Source organism: Macrobrachium nipponense, chromosome 10, assembly GCF_015104395.2.
Source record: "Macrobrachium nipponense isolate FS-2020 chromosome 10, ASM1510439v2, whole genome shotgun sequence".
Classification (NCBI taxonomy): domain Eukaryota; kingdom Metazoa; phylum Arthropoda; class Malacostraca; order Decapoda; family Palaemonidae; genus Macrobrachium; species Macrobrachium nipponense.
In genome coordinates, this window is record NC_087204.1 from 97,511,598 (window position 1) to 97,535,485 (window position 23,888).

The 23,888-nt window shown below is 34.3% G+C and overlaps 3 protein-coding genes across 3 annotated transcripts in view; 1 reads left to right on the forward strand and 2 right to left on the reverse strand.

Moving 5' to 3' along the window:
* Positions 1-2,417, reverse strand: part of LOC135223795 (uncharacterized) — a 53,931-nt gene extending 51,514 nt beyond the window's left edge. Inside the window, exon 1 of the mRNA XM_064262611.1 lies at positions 2,344-2,417. The gene's annotated coding sequence lies outside the window, so the exon portion shown is untranslated. The remainder of the gene's footprint in view (positions 1-2,343) is intronic.
* On the reverse strand, positions 1,468-8,975 carry LOC135223797 (peptide methionine sulfoxide reductase MsrB-like). Its single transcript, XM_064262612.1, has 5 exons — positions 8,816-8,975; positions 6,852-6,964; positions 5,200-5,276; positions 3,719-3,869; positions 1,468-2,442 (listed from the first exon to the last, which is right to left on the reverse strand). Exons 1-5 carry the CDS (start codon positions 8,919-8,921, stop codon positions 2,335-2,337), a joined length of 555 nt encoding a protein of 184 aa, XP_064118682.1. The 5' UTR covers positions 8,922-8,975; the 3' UTR covers positions 1,468-2,334.
* A 9,230-nt stretch (positions 8,976-18,205) lies between these two features.
* Positions 18,206-20,975, forward strand: LOC135224195 (uncharacterized). Its single transcript, XM_064263058.1, has 4 exons — positions 18,206-18,358; positions 18,727-18,892; positions 19,382-19,530; positions 20,388-20,975. The coding sequence occupies exons 1-4, from the start codon at positions 18,347-18,349 to the stop codon at positions 20,586-20,588; spliced, it is 528 nt and encodes a 175-aa protein (XP_064119128.1). The 5' UTR covers positions 18,206-18,346; the 3' UTR covers positions 20,589-20,975.
* The last annotated feature ends 2,913 nt before the right edge of the window (positions 20,976-23,888 follow it).

Sequence of the window (23,888 nt, forward strand, 5' to 3'; positions counted from 1 at the left end):
TCCAGTAAGTACTAGAAAATTTTCCCCTTACATTAAGACCAAAGGTTTGTTCTGTGTATAAACAAAATGGTAGTGGGGGTGTCAGGAGGAGAGACATGTTAAACAGTATACTATATCACAAATACATCCATGTGCAGTAATGCTTGATTGAGCCATAGAAGTATTACCAAGTAGGATGCAAAATAACTATAGTACTATCTTAAGTGTGCTAAATACATATACTACAGCACACTCAAGCAATAGTTCCCATAGGTGTGCCTGCCAGCAGTAAGTGACGTAAAACTCAAGTTACGTGAGACAACACATTGATTTCTACAGTATTCTTGAAGAGAAGGAAGAGACAAATAACAAATAGCATTTCAAGGATATCTACTTTAATGAAAAAACATTCCGCATAAAAGTATAAGACTAGAATAACTTCTTTACAAAGTAGGTATATTTAATACTAAATATGGAATTAATTTGGAATTACATATTTATCCCCCACCAGGTACAGATTTTACAATTGTGAAGCCTACAAACTTTTGTTAATGCAAGAGGCTAAAGTAGAATCAAATCCTTAGAATTTAGTTTCCTCAAAAAATACTGTACAGTATTAGCAATTTACAGTGAACTCAAGAACATAAATACTACACCAATGGCCACCTAGTAACATAATTATTCTATTACAGTACAAAACAAAAATACAGTACATAATGATCACAGAATCACAAGGCACATTACCTTGTATTGTCAGGTAAACTATAATCATTCATTTACAAACAGGAACAATATATGAACAGTTGTTCACAAATACACAACCACATTTTTAAAAAAACCCTACATTCTAAGAAACATCCTTAAAATTTTAATCCATTGAAAATCCAGAAAAGTAAAAGAAATCACAAAATTCTAAAGTTAAAACTATATCAAAGTAGTTCACTGTAGTATATGAAATTACTGAACATTTCTGCTTTAACTTGACAACTCTCATAAATAAAAGAAGAAATACCATATCCAATTAGCAACTCCCAAGCGAACCAAAAGCAATGAAAAAAAAAGAAAAGAGAAATGCTGGGTAATTTAAACAAAAGGGTTTCATTTGATAAAAACATGTTCCTCTCAAGAAGTTCCCATAAATGAGAAATGATTACAACATGAGAAAAAATACAGACACAAACTGCCAAGTACAAACTTATAGCAATGGAGAGAGAGAGAGAGAGAGAGAGAGAGAGAGAGAGAGAAGAGAGAGAGAGAGAGAGAGAGAGAGTGTTCTACAACAAACTAGTACAAAGTTCTAAGAAACCAAATTCTTCAAGGTTGCACAAAATTATTCTTATCCCTGAGAATTTCCTGTATTTATGTAAAATTCTATTAAAATGCTCTCCTTTCCATATTCATAATTCTACTTACCAGTTTTAAATCTGCTTGGTAACACAACAACCAATGATTGACAACATCATTATCATGAAAATGAACAAGACTTGCTTAAAGGCATGACTTTATTAATAAACATAGGATGCCATTTTGTTTTTTCATACAAGCTGAATAATTTTACTTAAACTGCATGTTCTAAAATTACAACAATTCTGCTTCTGTGAATGCTCTATACTGGTACCAGACTAGATAGTACACCACCATGTTATTCCAAAAAAGTACCAGACTAGATAGTACACCACCATGTTATTCCATAAAAGTACCAGACTAGATAGTACACCACCATGTTATTCCAAAAAAATATATCTACCAGACTATCACATATAATATACTACAGTACTTCACTACATACCACTGTCATGTTAGTAAAAACAATCTTATCACAACAATTAAGATATACCTCTAACAAATTAATACATTCACATTTAGTTTAAACTAAATTAACTGAAACAAATTATTAAAGTACATGATGTCATAACATGAAATAATATAGTAAATCTTTGTTTTTTCATAGTAAATCTTTGCTTTTTCAAGTTTTTCTTATCAAGTGAGGTTTCTATTTCTTTAACAATTTACATATAAGATACACATTTTATGTAAACATATAGTAGTTCTTTCTACTGTTAAAAGAATACGCAAAGCAGGATACAGAAATATTCTATAATCAGGAATCTGAATATGAAATTAACAGTCCCCTCCACAATCCATGAAAGAATCTCAATTTAAGTTTGTGGATAAATAGAAAATACTTAAGTACAATAAAAATCAATCAGAGGTATAATAAAATATCCAACATGTCCCCGAAAAATGTTAAAACCACAATATCAACACCAAATGAACCTACAGTAGTCACACAAAAATAAGAAAATAGTAAACTTTTCATTCTCAATTCTTGTGAGGAGTAAAAATACTTTAAATTTACTTAACCTTCTTAGTGGCAAACTTCAGAGATGCAGAATTAATACAGTAACGTAGTCCAGTTGGTTCAGGTCCATCCTTAAACACGTGGCCTAGGTGGGCTTCACACTAAAAAGAAAAAAAATATTCATCACAACTTCTTGACTTTTTCTAGTGCTGACACTAAACATCAATTTCTATAATGAAAATCTTTTTAATTATAACCTTTCATCAACAAGAAAATATTCTGTGTAATGAGATGCTCACATATAAGTACAGCCATAATTCAGAAGCTGATGATCATCTGCCACAAACACACACTTTCCTTTTTCAACTGCACTGTAGTCTTTAAATCCATGGAACATATAAGAAGCAAAATACTCTAGGTACGAATATATGTATTATATTTTTTAATTAATTTATGTAAAATGAGTACTACTGCATTACCAAAACTCTTTTTGAAGAGATAACCCCATGCTCACTGTAAGCTATCCTACAAACATGCCATAATATTATTACTATTACGTATTACGTATATTATCATTATTATTATCAGAACACTGAATCAAAACACTTTGCTCCCATAGAGTTGAAGGGCTCTGCTTTTTTTTTTTTTAATCAAAACACTTCACTCCCATAGTGATAAAAGGGTTCTGTTTTCACCAGCAAATTTTAAATGACCATTCTAAAATCTTTGATACCTGCATAATTAAGAAATGATGAAGAATGTGACAAAATTTCAGAAAAAGATTTGTGTTCAAAACTTGACATTTGCTGTTGATTTGAAGTTGGGACATTTACGAAAACCTTCCCGAACCATTAAACTGCTCAAAATTCTGCTCCCATACTTTCTCACAACTGGAGACAATCTCCCACTGTTGGTTCTTAACTGGCATTCTCTAATTACTGAGATGGGGGCCACATCAAGTCAAAACAGTTACATTGAGTTAATTTAGGACTCAGATTTTTGCATAGCCCAATTATTTTGACATTCACTGTTGTAAAGTGAATTCAAATGATCCCAACTTTTACAACTAACAGAAAAGCAAATGTTTTGACCAATGACCAGATATAGAAGCAACAAGACTTGAAGGTATTCTTCACTATTCAAGAATTAAAGATGCTTTCTCTTATTCTTATATGGCAGTGCAGATGCAAAGTATGTGGCAGGAAGCAAGACAGTTGGGCCGAAGGAATGTAACAACGAACCATTATTATCATCTACAGTGTGCCACATAAACATTGTAATATCTCAAATAAAAATGACGAATGCTTCAGTAATGAAAATTTTCAAATCCAGATTTTTTTTTTACTACTCTGTTAAATCTAATTCAGAATCCTATGATTCTTTTAATATTTCGAAAATTAAACAATTTAACAGCTCCATCCAATTTTAAAAACTTACGTTCTTGCACAAAACCTCTGTTCGCACCATCATGTAGGCCATGTCAGTGCGCGTCTCTATACGACTAGTGCTGGCTTCCTTGTCTCCTGCATCTCCTTCAGCAGTATGGAATGAAGGCCAACCACAACCCGATTCAAATTTGTGTTTTGAGCTGAAAAGTTTAAATTTGTGTTTTGAGCTGAAAAGTTTATAAATACTGACTCACAGCTTTATCAGTAATGTACAAGCATGAATGATAACTTAACACAGCATTAAAGGTGAACTTAATATTAGGGTTTAAAAATCATGGTACAATGAACCTAGAAAAAGTAGTTTACATACTAATGATATCCAATAAGTAGTTGCAACATGCATTGGTAATTTACTAAAAAAGTTGATACAATAAAATGTATCCCTTAATTACAGGTGGCATACAACAGATGCCAATATCTAACCTTTCAGGTATCCAAGTAGTACACTCCAGTATTTCAAATAGCAGTGGTAATTGCAATGATATCAATATGAATCTTCCTAAATTGCAGATTTACCATAATTCTCCTACAGTATGGATGTAAGCCGACTGCTATAAAGGCAGGAACCAGTGATTTGAATGCAAAATACAAGGTCGAGTTTCAGCAAAGTCATTCATCTAGTATTGGCAAGGATTGAGTTAATGGAAACTAAGTAAATAGTGATGATGTCAGATGTTAAATAAGGAGAATATATATTCTAAGCTTTGAATTTATATATGAAACATATGATCTAAGACAATTTTTCAAAAGAATGACAAAAACTACCTAAGTCAACATTACTTCAACCTGCTGCATCCCCTCAAAAGATGCTTTTCATTTTTGGGATACCATTGGTATTCAAACCTGTACATCTTAGATATTTATTCTTCAGTGAATAATAAACAAGAAAATCTGATAACTACATATAAGCAACACTCAAATTCCTGAACAGCCAATTATCCTACTGAGCTAACATGTACGCTTTGTGTTCTAATCTGCCTTCTCAGAAATTAGTTCAAAGATGAATCTAAATTAGATAAAAAACTCAACAAATTCATGAGAGAGAGAGAGAGAGAGAGAGAGAGAGAGAGAGAGAGAGAGAGAGAGAGAGAGAGAGAGAGAGAGAGAGAGAGAGAGAGTGAGTGTTTGGACTAAATTCTTGATAATAAATTTGTACAGGCAATTTTTCATAAACACTAATGAACGTATAGTAAATATGAAAGTTGGGAAAGCCTTTTTTGTAAACAATAATGAACTGTGCACATTAAATTACAACTGCAAGGAAATATAGAAATAATTTCACAGACAAAAAATAGTACATGTTAATAGTCAAATCCACATACTTCTGAGGCAAAAGAAATGTAACCACCACTAACAGTACAGTATGAATAACTTCAAACCATGGGGGAAGAGTTACAATGCATTAATTTCCATGTAACTAAGCCCTATAAAGTTATACTGTACCATTTGAATATGTTTTGTCATCCTTACCTAAATAATTCTGTACCACAGCACACACACTTGTAGACACCCTCAGCAAAGTGGTTGTAATATGCTCCACTAAATGGCTGTGGAAATACAATACAAACATTAGTAGTGCATTACAATGGAGATACTTGAAATTGACTGGGAGAATTCACAAGTCCCTTCATCCTAATAAATGTTTGAGAAGCTATAACAGTGGAATTCTGAGAAATACTTTTGCAAAGAAAACAAAATTCAAAGCAGTGCAAAAAAAATCTATTCCTTTTCTCATACATAAGCTTATAAGTTTCAATTAAAACATTTGTTCTATATATACAAATCTTATTTTACTAATGCTTACACAACCCAGAGGCACAATTAGCTAATGCTGAGCCTTTATAATAAACAAAAGTACAGTATTCATAAATTACTCTCATTTACATACATCCTGACAGCCACCTGAAAGTCTTCAATTGTCACAAATCACTTACCAACCTAAATTATCATTCCTGGCATACAAACTGCAGTAGGAATGGGGTTTCAAACAATAAACAAATCTGTTTTTCTTCTGCAAGACAACTCATTACAAGTTGTGCAAAGCTAAAAAGTTTTCAGAAAACAGTACTTAAAATGCAAAACTGTAAAGTTGGAAATATGTATCTGCAACTGGTACTTCCCATCACCACCATTTTTAAATTCAGTAATCGTGTACATTGGAATGGATGTCTAATTAAATAATGAATGATTGGAAATTTAGCTCCTGACATACCAAAGTACTGGATCATGGTTTGATCATGCAAACATTTCTCTATACATAAGCTAGCAATCTTACTTAATAGCCAATCATACCCAGTCCCTCAATTTCTCACTTAACATCAATCTTGAACATTCATTCTGCAACTTATACAGTAATGATAAGAATTACCACTGTATTCTGCTTTCATCAAAATTCTGAATAGCATTCATGTAATAGTTAGTCATTATCACCCTGATATACCTATCTAATAGTAATTCTTCATAATCATCACCACCTCCAACATAACATGCCACAAAGGGCCCCAAGATTTTTGTGTGCTTTGTCTTCAATAAATCTCTTCTCCAGCCTCTTTTTCCAAAGGTTGTGCGAAGGATGTGTCAAGCCATTTCCATCTCCTTTATATCATTTCTCATTATAAATGAAATGTTTCTTCTGGTATTTCTCACTTTATCCTGCCATCTGGATAGAGTAGGGTACTCTCAACCTGTGCAATAATCACCACGATGAATCACCAAAACTATATTTGAAGAATAATTCTTATCACCTGGCTCAGCAGTTGTGGTGCAAATGATATGCAATAAGTACAGGTACAATGGAGGCCTTTGCTCATTGTTTAAACACATGCCAGATGTAAACCTGTGGAGCAGTCTTTCTGATAGTGTAATGGTTGCTGATGTTCACGTACCTACAATAAGTTGCAGTGCTACTTTAAGGTGTCATGTTTTTATTCTGTGACTATTTACTGATTGATTTACAGTCCTTTCAATCTGCCCTATTTTACTCACTCTTCTTTCTTAATTTTATCAGATGTACTGTATTTTATGTATTTTGTATAAATAACCAATTTGATGTCTTATCTTGTTCTTTATTAATGTCCTCAGTATGAAACAAACAGGTAAAGATGATTACAAATTATACTTACAGGCTCAGTTCCTCCCTCCCTTGCAACATAATACTGTTCTGGAGATAATTCCTTCTGCCAATCTTGGGCAGTCATGCTCTTGAAATCTTTCTTGGTAGATGACATGAGTCTTACTGCAAAAAGTGGAAACAAAAAATACGAAATAAGCATAGTTATGAAATCATGACGTATCATTGATTGGCATTTCGTTACTTTCAATGCGTCTGCAAATGAAACTGTCTATAAATATAACATCACAAACAAAGTCAAAGAAAACTATTTTTTATCTCCTAAACTACACAAACCATTACTACTTACACAACATGGATTTCAATCACACAGGGGCAATGACCAACAGTCCCTATAAATTGTATTTTTTATTACTAAAATTACAACAACTGTATTTAACATTATAAAGCACCATAAATAATGGGCAAATAAAGACTTTTTACTGCATAAAACATATAAAGAGTATCCCAAATATGTAAATTAAACTAAAAAGCACTCAAAAAGCACACTGCTTCATAAATGCCAGCCACAAAGTACACATACTGTACTTATGCCCAACAGAACCCCCAAAAGGTTAAGAAAATACATAACTTATGTCAGCCTTTACTGCCAGGAGTAATCATCTAATCATTTGTACTAAGCAGTAATATTATAATGCTTTTTGGACCAGAATCTACTACTATTTTTCTTTATGGCTAAGGTTATACAAGTTGGGAAGAGGGAGGCTTCAAGTAAGAAACTGCATCTCAAGTTATATTAGGTTAGGCTACAATATATAAACTTCAATATGGCATTTGACTTTCATCTCACAGAATAAGAAAGCAAAATAGGGTCCAGATAAGGACAAGTCTCCTCTATGTAGATATGACACTATTCCGGACAAGGCTGGGCTCCTAAAAGATGTAATTTTTTAGAAGTAGTTAAATTTAAATGCACTTTGTAAGATAATGCACATGGCATCATGCATAATGCATTATTGAGCAAATCTGCACCCTATCGACAGGGGAAAAATACTAGCCAATGTCTAAAACCTAAGCAAGCATCTGACAGAACAATAATGGTTAGGAAACAAAGTACTTGGAGGCACTACTGCTGACAATAAGCCTCCAGTCTTGTAAAATGCTAACCTACATCATGATGATATAATGTTATACTAACTGCCCTTCTTAGTAATTGCTTTTAACAGCTTCATATATAATAAATGTATACACATTCCCCAGCTGGTCTAGTGCTTTTCGCCGTTCAGGTTTTACGCCTACCTATCTCATGTTGAGAGCTTGGCCCCTTAATGACAACCTAGTTACAGTTAGGGTAAATAATCACATGACAAAACTAGGAAAGAAAATTCTGCATTCAGGCAAAATATCAATTTAGTCATCAAAATTAGCACACTGATTTTGACATAGGCTACATATCAAATGTAGGTAGGTAGGCTAGCTCAAGGATGGACAGCTGAGAAACTGGCTTACTCAGGTCTAGGATAAGATACTACTAGCTATTTACGACTGTCCAGACATCACTTGCATATGAGAGGGGAAATAAGGTCCAATTTACATTAAACTAGGTAGTTCTTGTACAGTACAATTCTAACTTTCTAACTGTCTAGGCTACTAAGTAAAGCATGCCATAACCTACGCACTAGGTACTAGCCTACCTACTAGTACTACTAGAGTACACGATCGAAATTGCTGCACATTTTTCAGCATTGTCATAACCTCTACTTCAAAGTTATGTTTGTATTTAGCCATAATAAAAATAAGTGGTATCAAATTTGTAAAACCAAGTGGCACGTAATTTGTCTTGGCCTTTATCTGTCTTACCCAAGAAAGGAATTGTTACCGTTCAAACGACGCACAAAACTGGACAGCCACCTCAAAACTCCACGGACACCCCACAGACGTAGCTACTACGAGTGAGCATTACTTAACACCCTCTTAAATTTATTTACCGGGACTGTCTCACTTTCACCAAGTTACCTTGTGAACTGATTACGAGTCTTACAACACCACGGCTCTGCTCCTTGTATAACACTCCATTTAAACGGCTTAAATTTCTTAAAATCAACCTCGCTGGGCCAGACATCGTAGCTCTATTTCTGCTCAGCTTCGGGAGTAATCGATCAGTGTTGCCAAATTCTGCAGCATCCTTCGCATATCAAAACATTGGGGCAATATTGCCAGATCTTTTTTTTCTTTTTCTTTTTTTATAACGTGTGATATGTGATAGAGTACACCGCAGCTTTGGTTACTTTTACGTCATTATGTTTCTAGCGAAATATAACGTGTTATTCACGATTATTCGCAACGAATGTTTGGAAAGAAGCAAGTTACTTTTACGTCATTATGTTTCTAGCGAAATATAACGTGTTATTCACGATTATTCGCAACGAATGTTTGGAAAGAAGCAAGTTAATTTATTATGAAACTTAAATCTTATTCATTTGGATAATAGACAACATAAAAAATTATTTTCGTGTTACTTTTATCCTGGTTAGTCCGAAATACAAAAGATAAAGATAAGATGGTTGATAAAGCAATTAGTGCGATAATGTATGGCTGTAACAGATAACTGTTACTATGTATCAAAACCATTACAATGTACCAAAGGACATTTTTATAAGAACCTGACAATAAGAAAAATAAATTAAAATGAAAACTATCATCTGATAAATTTTTTTATTGTTGAGTGACAAAACTATGCAAATTGCAAGGGTAATATTGTCTAAAACATAAGTAATTGCATTCACCGATAACTTTTTATTTTCTTGAGTATAAAGAATGTTTCCATTTTATGAATGCTTATTGTACACTTCATTCAGAACGCATGCCACATACCTAAACACAAAGAGAGAGAATGAAAAAGAACTGCTCTAGTAGGTAGACATCGCCAAATGTGAAAACCAGAATTCCCAAGTACACGTTGATATTCTACACACGTTTGCATGTCTGTACAGAGTATAAAAAATGTATAGTAATGGATAACACAATATGAAGAATAACATATAATTTACAATTCCCAATATCCACCTCATAACACCAACATAATTGCCAATTCAGGTCAAAACTAAAGTGCTTTTACAAAAATGCAGATGTATATTCTCAGTTTCCGTCAGTAATTCTGCATGTTACGACCAAAGGATTTACCGAAGTGTTTTGGAGAATTCCGATGCCTGCATGTGTGTGTTTGTGTGCGAGTGTTTGGTTGGTGTTTTTGTTATTGTAATATCGACGCCCTTCAATAACAACGAATAAACAATTCTGATACTCTGCTATTCATGATACACTGCCTACACAACGATCGTGCCTGTAATCAATATACGTATTATCATTCTTAACTTCTATATGAAAACAAATTATCAACGATTAACATTTCACATTAGTACAACACGTCCAACTTTTCGAAACCTTGCCAAAAACATCCGGGACCAGCCAAATCATGAAAGGCAATAGAAAAGAAATCTGTTATTGGGCAAAGCGATTACCGAGTCTGCATTCAATCTCCCGCAAATCTCCTATTGTTGAGAAATATCCCGGGGGAAATCCTTTTACCGAAAGTTTCAGCTGATGTTCCCGCAATAGATGGCGCTATCGACCGTGGGAACGGGATCTGCGGAATTGTTGGAAAACGAACTGGTTTATTTTCGTACCCATTTGCACATCGATGAATCCCACAGACCAACCGTGGAGGATGTTGGACTTCAGAACGTCGACATGTGTTATAGGCGTATGTAAACGTTCATTCAATTCACGTGCGTGCCCACGTATATACATACATATATACATGATGATTGATGTTGTCAGGAACAATCAGAAATAAAGCGCCATTTAGAAAAGCGGAAAATATATGTCAGAAATAATCAAGATATGAAACATCAATTAAGACTGAAAAATACATGATGATGTCAGGAATAATAATCAGATAAAAACACCATTTTGATAGAGAAAAATATTCGATGATGTCAGGACTTAATCATATATAAAACGCCAATTACGATAGAGAAAAATATTCGATGATGTCAGGACTATAATCATATATAAAACACCAATTACGACAGAGAAAAATATTCGACGATGTCAGGACCGGGATCCATGCAGGTCAGGACTATAATCAGATATAAAACGCCAATTACGATTGCGAAGAATGTTCGATGATGTCAGGAATAATAATCAGATATAAAACGCCAATTACGATAGTGAAGAATATTCGATGATGTCAGGAATAATAATCAGATATAAAACGCCTATTACGATAGCGGAAAATCAGTTTTGCTTGGAACTGGAAAGTATATTTCCGTTGACAACGGAATTTTCTTTAGGCTAACGAGGTAATAAACATATATTCAACCATATTTTTTTTTAATGAACTTCCATAATATAATTGAGGGAAATTTCTTGAAAAAATTTAAAATTATTTTTGTTTCCTCTCTCTCTCTCTCTCTCGTCTCTCGTCTCTCTCTCTCTCTCTCTCTCTATATATATATATATATATATATATAATATATATATATATATATATATATATATTATACGGTATAAGTATATATATATATATATATATATGTATCATACATATATATAATTTATATATATATATATATATATATATATATGTATACATCATATATCATATATATATATATATATATATATATATATATATATATATATATATATATTATATACCATATATATAATATATATTATATATATATATATCTATATATATATATATATATATATATCTATAATATATCTATCTATCTATCTATCTATCTATCTATATATTATATATATATATTAGATATATATATCATATAATATATATATATATATATATATATATATTATATATATAATATATATACACCCTCACAGCCAATCTCTTACTTACAATCAACTTCAACATTTAGTTCTTAGATTCTTAATATTTTCTTTATACAAGATTTTTCATAATCTAAAACATGGAGCTCGTCACTCAGTGGTTAGTACTAAGACCACATTCGTGAAGTTCAACAAGCAGCGGTTGCGATGGTAACACATTCAAGGAATGGTGACGACGCTACGTTTGTTATCTGCCATTTGAAGAGACAAACGGTGCCTCAATAACACGACGTCAGTTGCACCAACGTGCTCTATTAATTGCATTTCAAGAGTAGAATCAGCGCTGCTTTTAATCAAACACAGTTCAAATGGATTAATCTGGACCATTCACCTAAAGCAGAGTTCCCAGGCTTTCCATAGTACGACCCCATTCAGCACTTTCACCTTGTTCAGTGCCACCCTTTCAATATATATATATATATATATATATATATAGTATATATATATATATATATATAAATATATATACATAAATATATATACATAAATAAATATTTATCATTTAATTTTTACATCTCTCAATGGGACTACTACGTATAGTACATTCACATAAACCATGCATCTGATATCTAGGCCAGTCCCTTACGACGCTCCTGATTGGCTGTTGATAAGCCAATCACAGGGCTGGAAACTCTCCTCAGTCTCTCTCGAGAGTTCACACAGGCAGGATGTATGTTCCACCTCTTCTGAGGGATAATTTTGAAAGACATATCCCTCATGAGAGGGGGAACATACATCCTGCCTATGTGAACTCTCGAGAGAGACTGAGAGTTTCCAGCCCAGTGATTGGCTTATCAACAGCCAATCAGGAGTGTCGTAAGGGACTGGCCTAGACGTCAGATGCACAGCTGATGTGAATCTACTATAGTAACTGTTACTCTACCAAACATTGAATTTAACATGATACCTCGTACCCACTGCTTTGATGTTTTGTACACCCATTCCCTGGCGGTACCTCAGCGACCCCGACCAACCCCATGACCTGTGTATGACCCCACATAATGAGCATTCCGACCCCACATGGGATCCCGACCCCTGATTTGGGAACCCCTGAGCCCTAAAGGAAGCAAGGCTCTCATGTGTCCCAAGGTGCAATATTTAATCATTCCACTCCAAGCCAAACCTAGCTGCTACCAATCGTGGAGTGAAAATAACACAGTGAAAATAACTGTAAAGAGGCATTTATCAACAGAAGACCCTGATACCTACTGGTCGGCAAACCAGGGTAGAACGTCTGCTGACACGAGATCGTTCCGGCGAGGAAGAGGCACATTCAATTTTCTGCATTAACCTAATCCAAATTCGTTTAGCCGGGAATGAGGAAACTCAAAAACACAAAATGTCAAATCAAATGTAGTTACGCCAAACCTCCATGGCGGAAGAATATTGATTTTTACAACTATATCCTCAGCTCGCATTTTTCTGAAGGGCTTTGTTTTGTGCTATAAGAAATAAATATGTTCTAAGGGGTCCACAATAATAAAAAACGTTAAAAGTTCGTGTATAATTTATAAACACTTTCGAACCCTTCTCTGGGATTATTATGCCAATTCTTTAGTCCAAAATAGCTTTTGTAGTGTTTATAAATTATACGCGAACTTTTAAAATTTTCATTATTGTGGACCACTTAGAACATTGTATAAACTCTTGCGATAAGAGGGTTTTTCCCAAATGAAGATATGTCCAGAAACAAGCAAATGTCTTGTGCAATAAAATTCAGTGAATAAGTTTTTTCCTACATTACCCTATTATAATACTAGCAGAAGAGAGAGAGAAAAAAACTAGTAAATTAAATTAATCCAGTATCCAATTACGCCACTATCAAGCTACAGGTAGGTTATATATAGTATATATATATATATATATATATTATAATATATATATATATATATATATATATATACGCGTGTGTGTTACGTCAGGCAAGTTTTTTTTGCTTTTATATCTTTTTTATGCCATTTTGACATGTGGCTATTTTCACGCGGATTTTGCCATTGATTTAACTGGACCGTTCCATGTAAACATGACAAAGGCATTCTTTTTTTTTTTACTTCGTGATTTCTCTCTCTCTCTTTTTTTTTTTGCTTATTCCTATTCCTGATTTTCTATCCTAGATATAGACACAAATCACGTCAAGTTGCCCATGTGTAGATTCACATTTCGCAAAGACAAACGATCGATGGAAAACTACCATTGAGACCTGATACCCAAAGACCTTTGTCTCCTCAGGGAAAAGGCATTTGTTTGATACTGACTGACGTGTAATTGAAAATGCAAATGTCCTCTTGCCTGTGTGTCCAAATCGTTTATTATTCAACTAATGTGTTGATTAGCAACTGAAATTCACATTTTAATGATGTATGGATTTCCATATATATATATATATATATATATATATATATATATATATATATGTATATATATATGTATATATCATATATATATTATTATATATATATATATATATATATATATAAATGTCCGCATAACGCAAAGCCTCATGGTGAGAGCGTCTGGATCTGTGCTGAACGATAATAATACTACTGTGATATAAAAAAATATATATTGAAAAAATGAGGATATTACAATTAACGATTACCCTATGTCCATTATAATTAAAAAACAAAGTTAATAAAACGTTAATTGTGGTCACAGTGAGCAACTGGGAGTATTATCACTTCGGACAAGGATCCTCCTTCAAAACGTATACTTGAAGGACCTTGAGGTCGAGTGTAAATTGACGCAGACGTGGAATAGCATAGGACAGGAGCAAGGTCCTTTAAATATACTCCGAGTATATTTAAAGGACCTTGGACAGGAGATTAGGGAATGACAGTGATGTTCACGAAAGACAAGAAATCAATAGCCTTCTTTCCACGTCACATTCACACATTTCCACAGAGAGAGAGAGAGAGAGAGAGAGAGAATTTTATTTATTTTTTTTATCGGTCGTCATTCACGCGATTCGGACGGAATTCCGCTAATCCGCTTCCCATTGGTGACGAATTGGAGTCGATGGAGGACAAACATAATTTTATCTTATTCTGTGCCAATTCTTTATTTTTACCCCCCTTTTTTTTAAATCCTACTTTATTTGAATAAATTTTGGTTTTCATGCAAGGTTTGGGAACCGAGCAATCCGAAGCAAAGGAAATATGAATGTATTTTAACTTTGTAGTACTTGTACAATTTTATTTATTTATTTATTTATTTTCAGAGTGGCGCTTCCTAAGAAGAAAAAAGACAACAATCACTGCTAGAATCTCAAATATATATATATATTAGTATATATATTTATTAGTATATTATTGTATAATTCAGTTGTATTCCCACAATAGGAAAAATGAAAAACGGTATATCTCAGAAAATGCCAACAGTTTCGTCCTCCAATGGACCTCTTCTTGGAGCGTTTATTAAGGAAAGAGATAAAGTTTAAACAGTGCCCATGCGGCCAAGAAAGGCCTAAAGTGTTTTTTAAACATAACGTTCCAAAAACTAGCAGTTTGAGCTACAAACTATTCAGCAGTAAAATAACAATAAAAACAAGAATAGCAGTTGAGCAAATGAAAAATACCAAATATCTAACGAGGTAATACATCCATTTGAAACAGCATAAACATACAGTACATGTCATGAAATTCATTTATTTGAATAAATTTTTGGTTTTCATGGCAAGGTTTGGGAATCGAGCAATCCGAAGCAAACGGAAAATATGGAATGGTATTTCAACTTTGTAGTACTTGTACAATTTATTTATTTATTTATCTATTTCAGAGTGGCGCTTCCTAAGAAGAAAAAAGACAACAATCACTGCTAGATTCTCACTATATATATATATATATATATATATATATATATATATATATATATATATATATATTTATATACCTTATTTCCCTTGCTCCGGATTGCTCGGTTTCCAAACTTTTGATAAAATCCGAAATTTATTCAAATAAACTTGAATATTAAAAAAACGGGAAGAAAAAAGTATTGGCACATAATAAAATAAATAGATAAATAATAAATAAATAAATAAATATATATATATATATATATATATATATATATATATATATATATATATATAGTGTATGCATGTACCAAAGGCAGATCAGCATTAATATTCTATTGTATTGAGACAGGCAATCTGCAGCGGCAAGCGATGCTCACTCTTTTCTCTATGAATATTAATGTGAAGCTAATTTCAGAGAACCCCTATGGATATATATCAGTATATAAATATTGATACATATTCAAATGAGTGAAACTTGAGCTTAAGGGGAAAAATAGTATTAATGCAGACGAATTTGTATAGTGTTAATATTATAAGTTAAAGTTTTACATACAGAAGAACTAATTTATTAATAGGTATGAATATGGAAACAAATGAGTGAAAATTGAGCTTAAGATCAAAAGTTGTATTACTGCAGAAGAATTTGTACAGAGAGTTATTATAAGTTAAAGTTTTACACACACAGAAGAACTACTTTATTACTAAATAAATATCAATATGGAAACAGATATCAGTGAGAACAGCAAGGAACTGATACCAGTCGTATATACCAGTTCGTATTGGAAGAGCAGGTTTGGTGAATGGAAACCACAGTCAGTGATTGTTGACGACGCTGAGTTGACTGACTATAACATGAGAAATTACGGACGACGAAAAGGGTAGTTACATAGTATTTGCAAGAGGACACGGTTAAGAGTAAATGTTGGCAAGAATAAGATAAAACTAGGCACGAAGATGCAGGAAAGGCTATGGCTGCAGACTTGGAAAGACTAGAAGTGTTTGATTCACAGAAAACATGGGGAGCAAATGTTACCGACAATGGTAGGATAAGCACAGAAGGTAGCAGAAGCTCTCTGAGATACTGGGGTGCACTGGTGTGTAGAGCGAATCTGAAATTGCGGGAGGTTCTTTAAACGAGAAACTTAACCTTAATTTAGCAATTAACAGACGACTGACTGTAGCTGTAGCTTGCGGATTTTTTTTTTTCTAAAAACGAATATAACTGCAAGCATTTCACATGAACGATTTCCACTGTAAATACTTCAGATAAGTTTAGAGAATGTTTAGAGAACGTTTTAAACTTTTTTTTTTTTCCTGAAGGTCTGACATTTAATTCAGAAGACGTTCTTGTGTCGATGCTTTATAGCGCACTGAATGAGGTTTACAAATGCCACACTGGCTCTCAACTTAATGCACTGAAATAACAGCAAAAAAAAAAAAGCAGATTTGTCAGTGCACCAGTTACATAATGTTCAAAACCCACAGCAGTGATCAAGCGCAAGCCAAGGGAATGCATACAAGAGTTTCTTGTTAAAAGTTTGAGAATCCAAGACGAAATAATGATCACACAATCAAGGCAAACAGGAGGACTCAAAATGGAAACTAACTCTATATTGGTTAAAGACGAGGTTATTTCTAGACTGTTTTAATATCTCAGCGAGAGTAAGAATATTTCGATGTTGAAATCTTCAGCGTTTGCAGACTCGCAAAATGAATAAAAGAAAGGCTTTCCCTAAATCTTTTTCGCAGAGGCGAAAGATTATGCCCAAAATGGTATATTGGTATTTGGATGGGTAGCCCACTAAGATTTTTAAGTCAATGGATGTATAAGACCTTAATGATACAGTTAAATGACTATGACAGTCAATAAAATATTGCAGACGGAACTAGAGAATATAAGTGAATCCAATTTTATGTCTAATATGACATGAGGGTTCCTGAAGCATACATACTTAGAAAATCGTAGCCTTGGTACGTATTTAAGTAGAGAGAAGCTGATGTCTTATGGAAATGACTCATGATCACATTATTTTTGTCTTCAGAGAAATACGAGAGAGAAGCTTCCCATCCAGTTGCACACTGAATATTACTCCTGTGCAGAAACGACAGCAGGAGAGAACGAAAGATGCAAAATAAGAATAAGCAGATTACGAATGAGGATACGAAGAAGAGGAAGAGGAGGTGGAGGAGGAGGAGGAGGAGGAGGAGGAGGAAGAGAACAAGTGAACAAGAGAACAGGCTTCCAGGCCATCTCAGATTTGACCAAAATCCCCCGAAGTGGTGTCCCCCTTTTAAGACCCTTTTGATCCCTTCGGCACATTGTAGATCTTCCGATATTTTCAGACGTCACGTCCAAAAGACTTTTCGCATCGGTACTTGTAATTAACGAATTGGTATCAAATTTAAATAAATCACTTAGAATCACCTTAATATCAGTTCACTGTTTCACATTAAATCACTTCCTTCAGTGGTTGATTTGCACAGAATGTGGTAAAATTCGCCAGTTTAATTTGCATTGCAGATCGGCCTTTTTTTTTTTTTTTATTGCCTCGGCTGAGAACCACTGGTCTTCAATCCTGTTGACGCTGCGGCTGAAGCAATTGCAGGCAACCACCATCGGAAAGAAGCTGTAATTGGTCCATCTTCTGGACGCTGGTCTTTATTTCTTCTTCTTCCTTTCCGCCAAACGACCAATCGGGTAGCCGGGATATCTTGACGTCACTGGCCAAGAGTGTAGTATATATCACCTATCCTGGAAATGCATCCATCAGTCTGAGCATCGCGGTCACGCCCTCCAGACAGACATCCTACGTGATATTTACTGTGATTCAGACATGGTCACCCAGGTTGGTCTACTAGTGCTTAGTCTCGTTTTCTATAATTTTGACGTCTATTCTGGAAAGTAATTTGACTTAGATTTTTGTGTCATGTCCACTTTCTCTTGTGCCCTATTCATCCACTATTCATTTTCGCCTTCGATTATAATGGGTATACGTTTGTAAAGGCATTTTATAAAATCCAGTATTCACATTACTTTCACCTTGAAAATGAATAAAAGTATTATCACGCTAACCTCTCATATTCAAGGCCAAATTATATTCGTGCCACGTCTACGATCTTTAAAAATGACTTGACGGACTCTATCCAAAATAAAATGTAAATTTCAATTGTTGCTGCAAGAGAGAAGGCAAGAGAGACTTAACTTCTTTTTCAGAGTTTGTTAAGCCAGACTGCCAGGGCCTCTGGGAATCACAGCAGTAGCAACAGGCTGTGGCGGTACAGCTTCGTAATCCTCGTTCTTTCTATGTTCGCTGCATCGACCGTTTCGGCGGTTCCTAAGAGAGTTGCCAATCGTATGGTGCCCAGCTGGTGGTTTATAGGTAATGTGATCTGGTTTTTGGTTTAAGCTTTCAATCTAAAGCAACGGTTTAAAAATGCTTGTAACAGCCTCATAACATTGTCACTGGAAACGAGCCAGAGATTGATATGGGAGAAGAACCTGAGATTTACTTTCGTAAACAAGGCTTAAATTGCTCGACGTTTCTTTTCAATGGAAAACTGAGTGCTACTACTAACAGACCAACTTGTTTTCTAATATAGATACATTCCCTAAACCTATGCACAGTTATTAGGTCAACGACTTAAAACAAATGAAACGTCAAGGGAAGTGATTTATAATGCGCAACAATGTTCTAGACATGCTTGGTAAAAATGTATTTAGTTTAATCCAAATTGCAGGTAGTATCTTGAAAAGTTGCAAACAAAGAAGGATCACTGAAATAACAGGTACAGAACTTCCTAGCCTCGGTTTCTGAGAGCAGAAAATGTTACGTTTAAAACTAGAACTTCTTTCATTTAAATCTTTCTAGCTCGGAATATTTGCTACAATGCGGACGACTGCAAAGCTGACGAGTGTTGCACGCGACCAATGATGTCCCTGAACTCGTACTGCATGCCAAGGAGGACCAGAGGACAAGTTTGTAACTCAGCGCCATTCTTGCTGAATGAAAAGGAAGGAGTGAGTATTATTTTTGTCATTTATAGAAGAGTCTGATCATAATCGGTTTCATGGGGTTGTATTGAGTTGAGCTGAGCTGAGTTGAATATAGAATTTAGGCCAAAGGCCAAGCACTGGGACCTATGAGGTCATTCAGCGCTGAAATGAAAATTAACGGTAAAAGCTTTGAAAGGTGTTACAGGAGGAAAACCTCGCAGTTGCACTATGAATCAAGTGTTAGGAGAGGGAGGAAAGTAAGATGAAGAAAGAGAATATACTATATGAAAGGAGGTACAGTAAAAGGAACAAAAGGGGTTGCAGCTAGGGGCCGAAGGCACGCTGCTAAGAACCTTAAGTAATACCTACAGTGAACCGCATGAGGTCCACTGACGGCACTACCCCACCTACTGGGATGGAGTTCTATTGGTAAAGAGAAAACATTTAAAGACAATTTTTCACCCCTGTCAATACAACACAACTGTCGCCCAACCAGATTACTGTTCTTAGAGCAGCCTTCATTTTAACGGTTCCACTGTGCAATCTTTAACCCTCTAATTTTACCCAGAGAAGACTTCAAATCAACGCCTCACATTGTTCAAATTTTCAAATCACTATGCAAAACTTAATTCTGAAAGAATTTCGTTGTAACCATTATTGTTTGTTTGTATGGTGTTTTTACGTAGTGTGGAACCAGCGGTTATTCAGCAACGGGACCAACGACTTTACGTGACTTCCGAACCATGTCGAGAGTGAATTTCTCTCATCAGAAATACACATCTCTGACACCTCGCTGTAACCATTATACACATTAAATTAATTACAGAAGGATACACACACACTGAAACGAGATTCCTAAATTTCCTACGTTACATTTTCAGATATACTTCAACGACTGCCCCTGTCTGGCAGAGTTCTCGTGCGCCCAAATCAACAAAGACGTCAACCCCAGCTGCGTGGACCTCCACGAACTGGAGGTGGATTTCCAGAGATTCGTGAACATGAAGACAGTTAGCAACTTCATCCACAGGGGCATCCCCGCGGCTAGGAAGTCGAAAGATGCTCTCCTTGGGCCTAAGTAAAGAAGTGTCTTCGTATCATCATTTCACCGACGAAGGGACAAATGCCAAAGGAATGTTCGTGTTTAGGTATGTGTATCTGGAGGTTCCTTTAGGAAGGAGAAAAAGATGAGATCTTTCCCGTTTGTTTTTGTGTTCCTTTTTAAGCCCATTGTTTGCGGCATAGGATCTGGGTAAACTTTTGGTATGAAATTACTTTTATGAGGGGACGACAATGTAAAAAAAAAATCGCAAGTTTTCTGAAGGAAAGGCAATAAATGTTTAGATTTTAAAGCATGGTTCCTTTATACAGTAGTTGATAAGGAAAATGATGCTATACAAACAACTCTGCGGTCTACTTTTGCTATTTAAATTTAATGAGGTATGAAAACAAATAAAGCATTTTTATCCGCTTGTTTCTCATTTACTCAACACTCTAGTCTAGAAGAGATGGGGTGCCTGGTGACAATATCCTGATATTAACTACTACTGTAATGTTAAAAAATTTGGTATGACCTGGACATTACTACTCAAGGCATTAGTGAAGTCTTCGAACATGAATGGAAGCGAATCATACTGAACCCAAATCTTGGGGACAAATGTATTCTTAGGTTCGGTTAGGTTACTCTGGTTTACATTGAGTTTACGGTTAGGTTGGTCTGAACTGACCGTGGAAAGACTTTGCGCTGACGTGACTGTAATCAAAACGAATGACCCATGGTCCAAGACGTAAGAATTTTACACAATCGCAGAGTTACTATTTATTACCGTGTGGCTGGCCAGAAGGTTTCGGTAGTCCAAGCGGGGCGAACAATGGTATACAACATAAAGATAGAGAAGTTGAACAGCCTGGTAGGATGAAATTAAAAGGAATAAAAGGAAAATTACGGGCTAATCAATGCCGCTCAAGGCAGAAGGATATGCAGAGAGCATTTCAAGTCTGTCTACAGTAAACTATGCAAGGCCCACAGTAGACAAGGGAACACCTAGCAGCCCTCTGAGGTTGTGGATCCTACTGTTAATACCACCGGTGCAGGCGTTTCATAATAATGTTCACACAAACCTCCGCCAAGGTACATAGTCATAAAAGGGTCACCTACCCAAAACCAGACCTCCCTCATTGATAATACTTGTTATACTAAACCCTACTGATAAACACAGACAAACGTTACCAAAGTCAAGTTCCTTGTCGGAGATAATAAAAGCGTTCTTGTTCCTCTACACGGGCTGGAAGTCAGCAACCTGAAAGCGGTATGGGTGTGTAGCCATATATATATATATATATATATATATATATATATATATATATATATATGTATAATATATATATATATATGTTGTATATATATATATATATATAATATATATATATATATATATATAATATATATATATATATGTCATATCACATTACCGTGATATAATAATGAATGGCATTATCGCTTCTAGAAAGTCGGATCTTTAATAAAAAAGAGTATGGTCAGCAGAAACGTTAGCATTTTTCGTTAAAACTTTAATTTTATCCAACGCCTACGTTTCGGGATACAAATCCCATCTTCAGGGCTAAAAACAGGGAAAAAATTAAAATTCTACACATTAAATCAGACTAAAATGGGGCACAGTAATAAATTATGCTTTTTAAAAAAAAATATATAGATTAATTAACAATATATCAGTGAAATTCGAATTTTATGTAAAAGTAACGCGGTAACCAATTGAATAAAAGATCAACAATAAAAAGCAAAGCTACTAAGTACAATGACACTTTCAAAATAAATAAACAAACTAAACACTTTAAAACACAAACCACACGTGAACCACTAAGAAAATTACATTATTACTAGAGAGAGGAGAAAAATATTGAACCCTAACAGGCAAAATATTTCTGTATATGATTACAAAAGGAGAAAAAAATTCTCGAGTCCCTCTTCATTAAACAATTGTCACCAACCCTCAACAATCATTCAACTGCTGTACAACTGAACATTACTTAAAAATGTTACTGAAGATGGAACTAAAGTCTATATTGATAATTTCATAATTTTCAAAGTAAAATTTAACTGAGTTTTCTTGAAAATCTGATTGAAATTTAGACTAAAAAGTCTATTTGCGGTTTATAACTTATAGGTATAGTTTCACAGAAGCCTTGAAAATCTAGCTGAAAATAAAACGAAAATGCGTAATTTACCTCGTATAATAATTTTTTTTAGATGCAATTTCACTGATATCACTTAAAATCTTTTTTAATAGACCATTCGCCCTTTCTACCTTCTCGCCTTTGCGTGTGCCTCTCCCCTTTTGTCAAAAATAAATAATACTTATTCAGTCTTATCTATACTTCTGTACCGGTGAGTTCTCGTTTCGCTATTTTTCGCTTTATATATATATATATATATATATATATTATATATATATATATATATATATATATATATATATATATATATATATATTTTTTTTTTCTCCTTTTGTAATCATATACAGAAATTTTTTGCCTGTTAGGATTCAATATTTTTCTCCTGTCTTTAGCAATAATGTAATTTTCTTAGTGGTTCACGCGTGGTTTGTGTTTTTAAGTGTTTTGTTTGTTTATTTATTTTGAAAGTGTCATTGTACTTAGTAGCTTTGCTTTTACTGTTGATCTCTTATTCAATTAGTTACCGTCTTACTTTTGTATAAAATTCGAATTTCACTGATATAATGTTAATTAATTTATATATATTTTTTAAATAACATAATTTATCACTGTGCCCCTATTTCAGTCCGATTTAATGTATAGAATTTTAATTTTTCCCCTGTTTTTAACCCTGGAGATGGGATTTGTATCCCGAAACGTAGGCGTTGGATAAAATTAAAGTTTTAACGAAAAATGCTGAAGTTTCTGAGGGCCATACTCTTTTTATTATATATATATATATATATAAAGTATATATATATATATTATATATATATATATATATATATACGTATGTATACATATATGAGTGTATTTGTGGAAAGAGAGAGAGAGAGAGAGAGAGAGAGAGAGAGAGAGAGAGAGAGAGAGAGAGAGAGAGAGCAAATCTCCAGTCATCATGCAACTGATATGTAGTACGAGTATGCATGCGCGCATGCAGATATTCATACCAATAACATCAGGGTATCAACACTCATCCGTGTATATATACACACAACACGCAAGCAGTATAATAGTGCTACCCCCAGAAATGCACTATTTAGTTCGGAAAAGGCAATTTTCCGAGTTTGGAGTTGTTTCTATTAGACTAACTCCGACATCACAGGCTCACCACAGACATCGGGCGGTAATGGCCTCCAGCCAGTGCA

What these genes read in the sequence shown, in the direction of transcription:
- LOC135223797 (XM_064262612.1), bottom strand. Translation starts at nt 8,921, where the DNA reads ATGTCTGGCCCAGCGAGGTTGATTTTAAGAAATTTAAGCCGTTTAAAT. An exon ending in TGTGGTACAGAATTATTTAG is followed by an intron (nt 3,870 to 5,199) that starts GTAAGGATGACA and finishes TAAACTTTTCAG; the next exon opens with CTCAAAACACAAATTTGAAT. An exon ending in CAGAGGTTTTGTGCAAGAAC is followed by an intron (nt 2,443 to 3,718) that starts GTAAGTTTTTAA and finishes TTTTCTTTTTAG; the next exon opens with TGTGAAGCCCACCTAGGCCA.
- LOC135224195 (XM_064263058.1), top strand. An exon ending in GCCCAGCTGGTGGTTTATAG is followed by an intron (nt 18,893 to 19,381) that starts GTAATGTGATCT and finishes AAATCTTTCTAG; the next exon opens with CTCGGAATATTTGCTACAAT. An exon ending in TGCTGAATGAAAAGGAAGGA is followed by an intron (nt 19,531 to 20,387) that starts GTGAGTATTATT and finishes TTACATTTTCAG; the next exon opens with ATATACTTCAACGACTGCCC.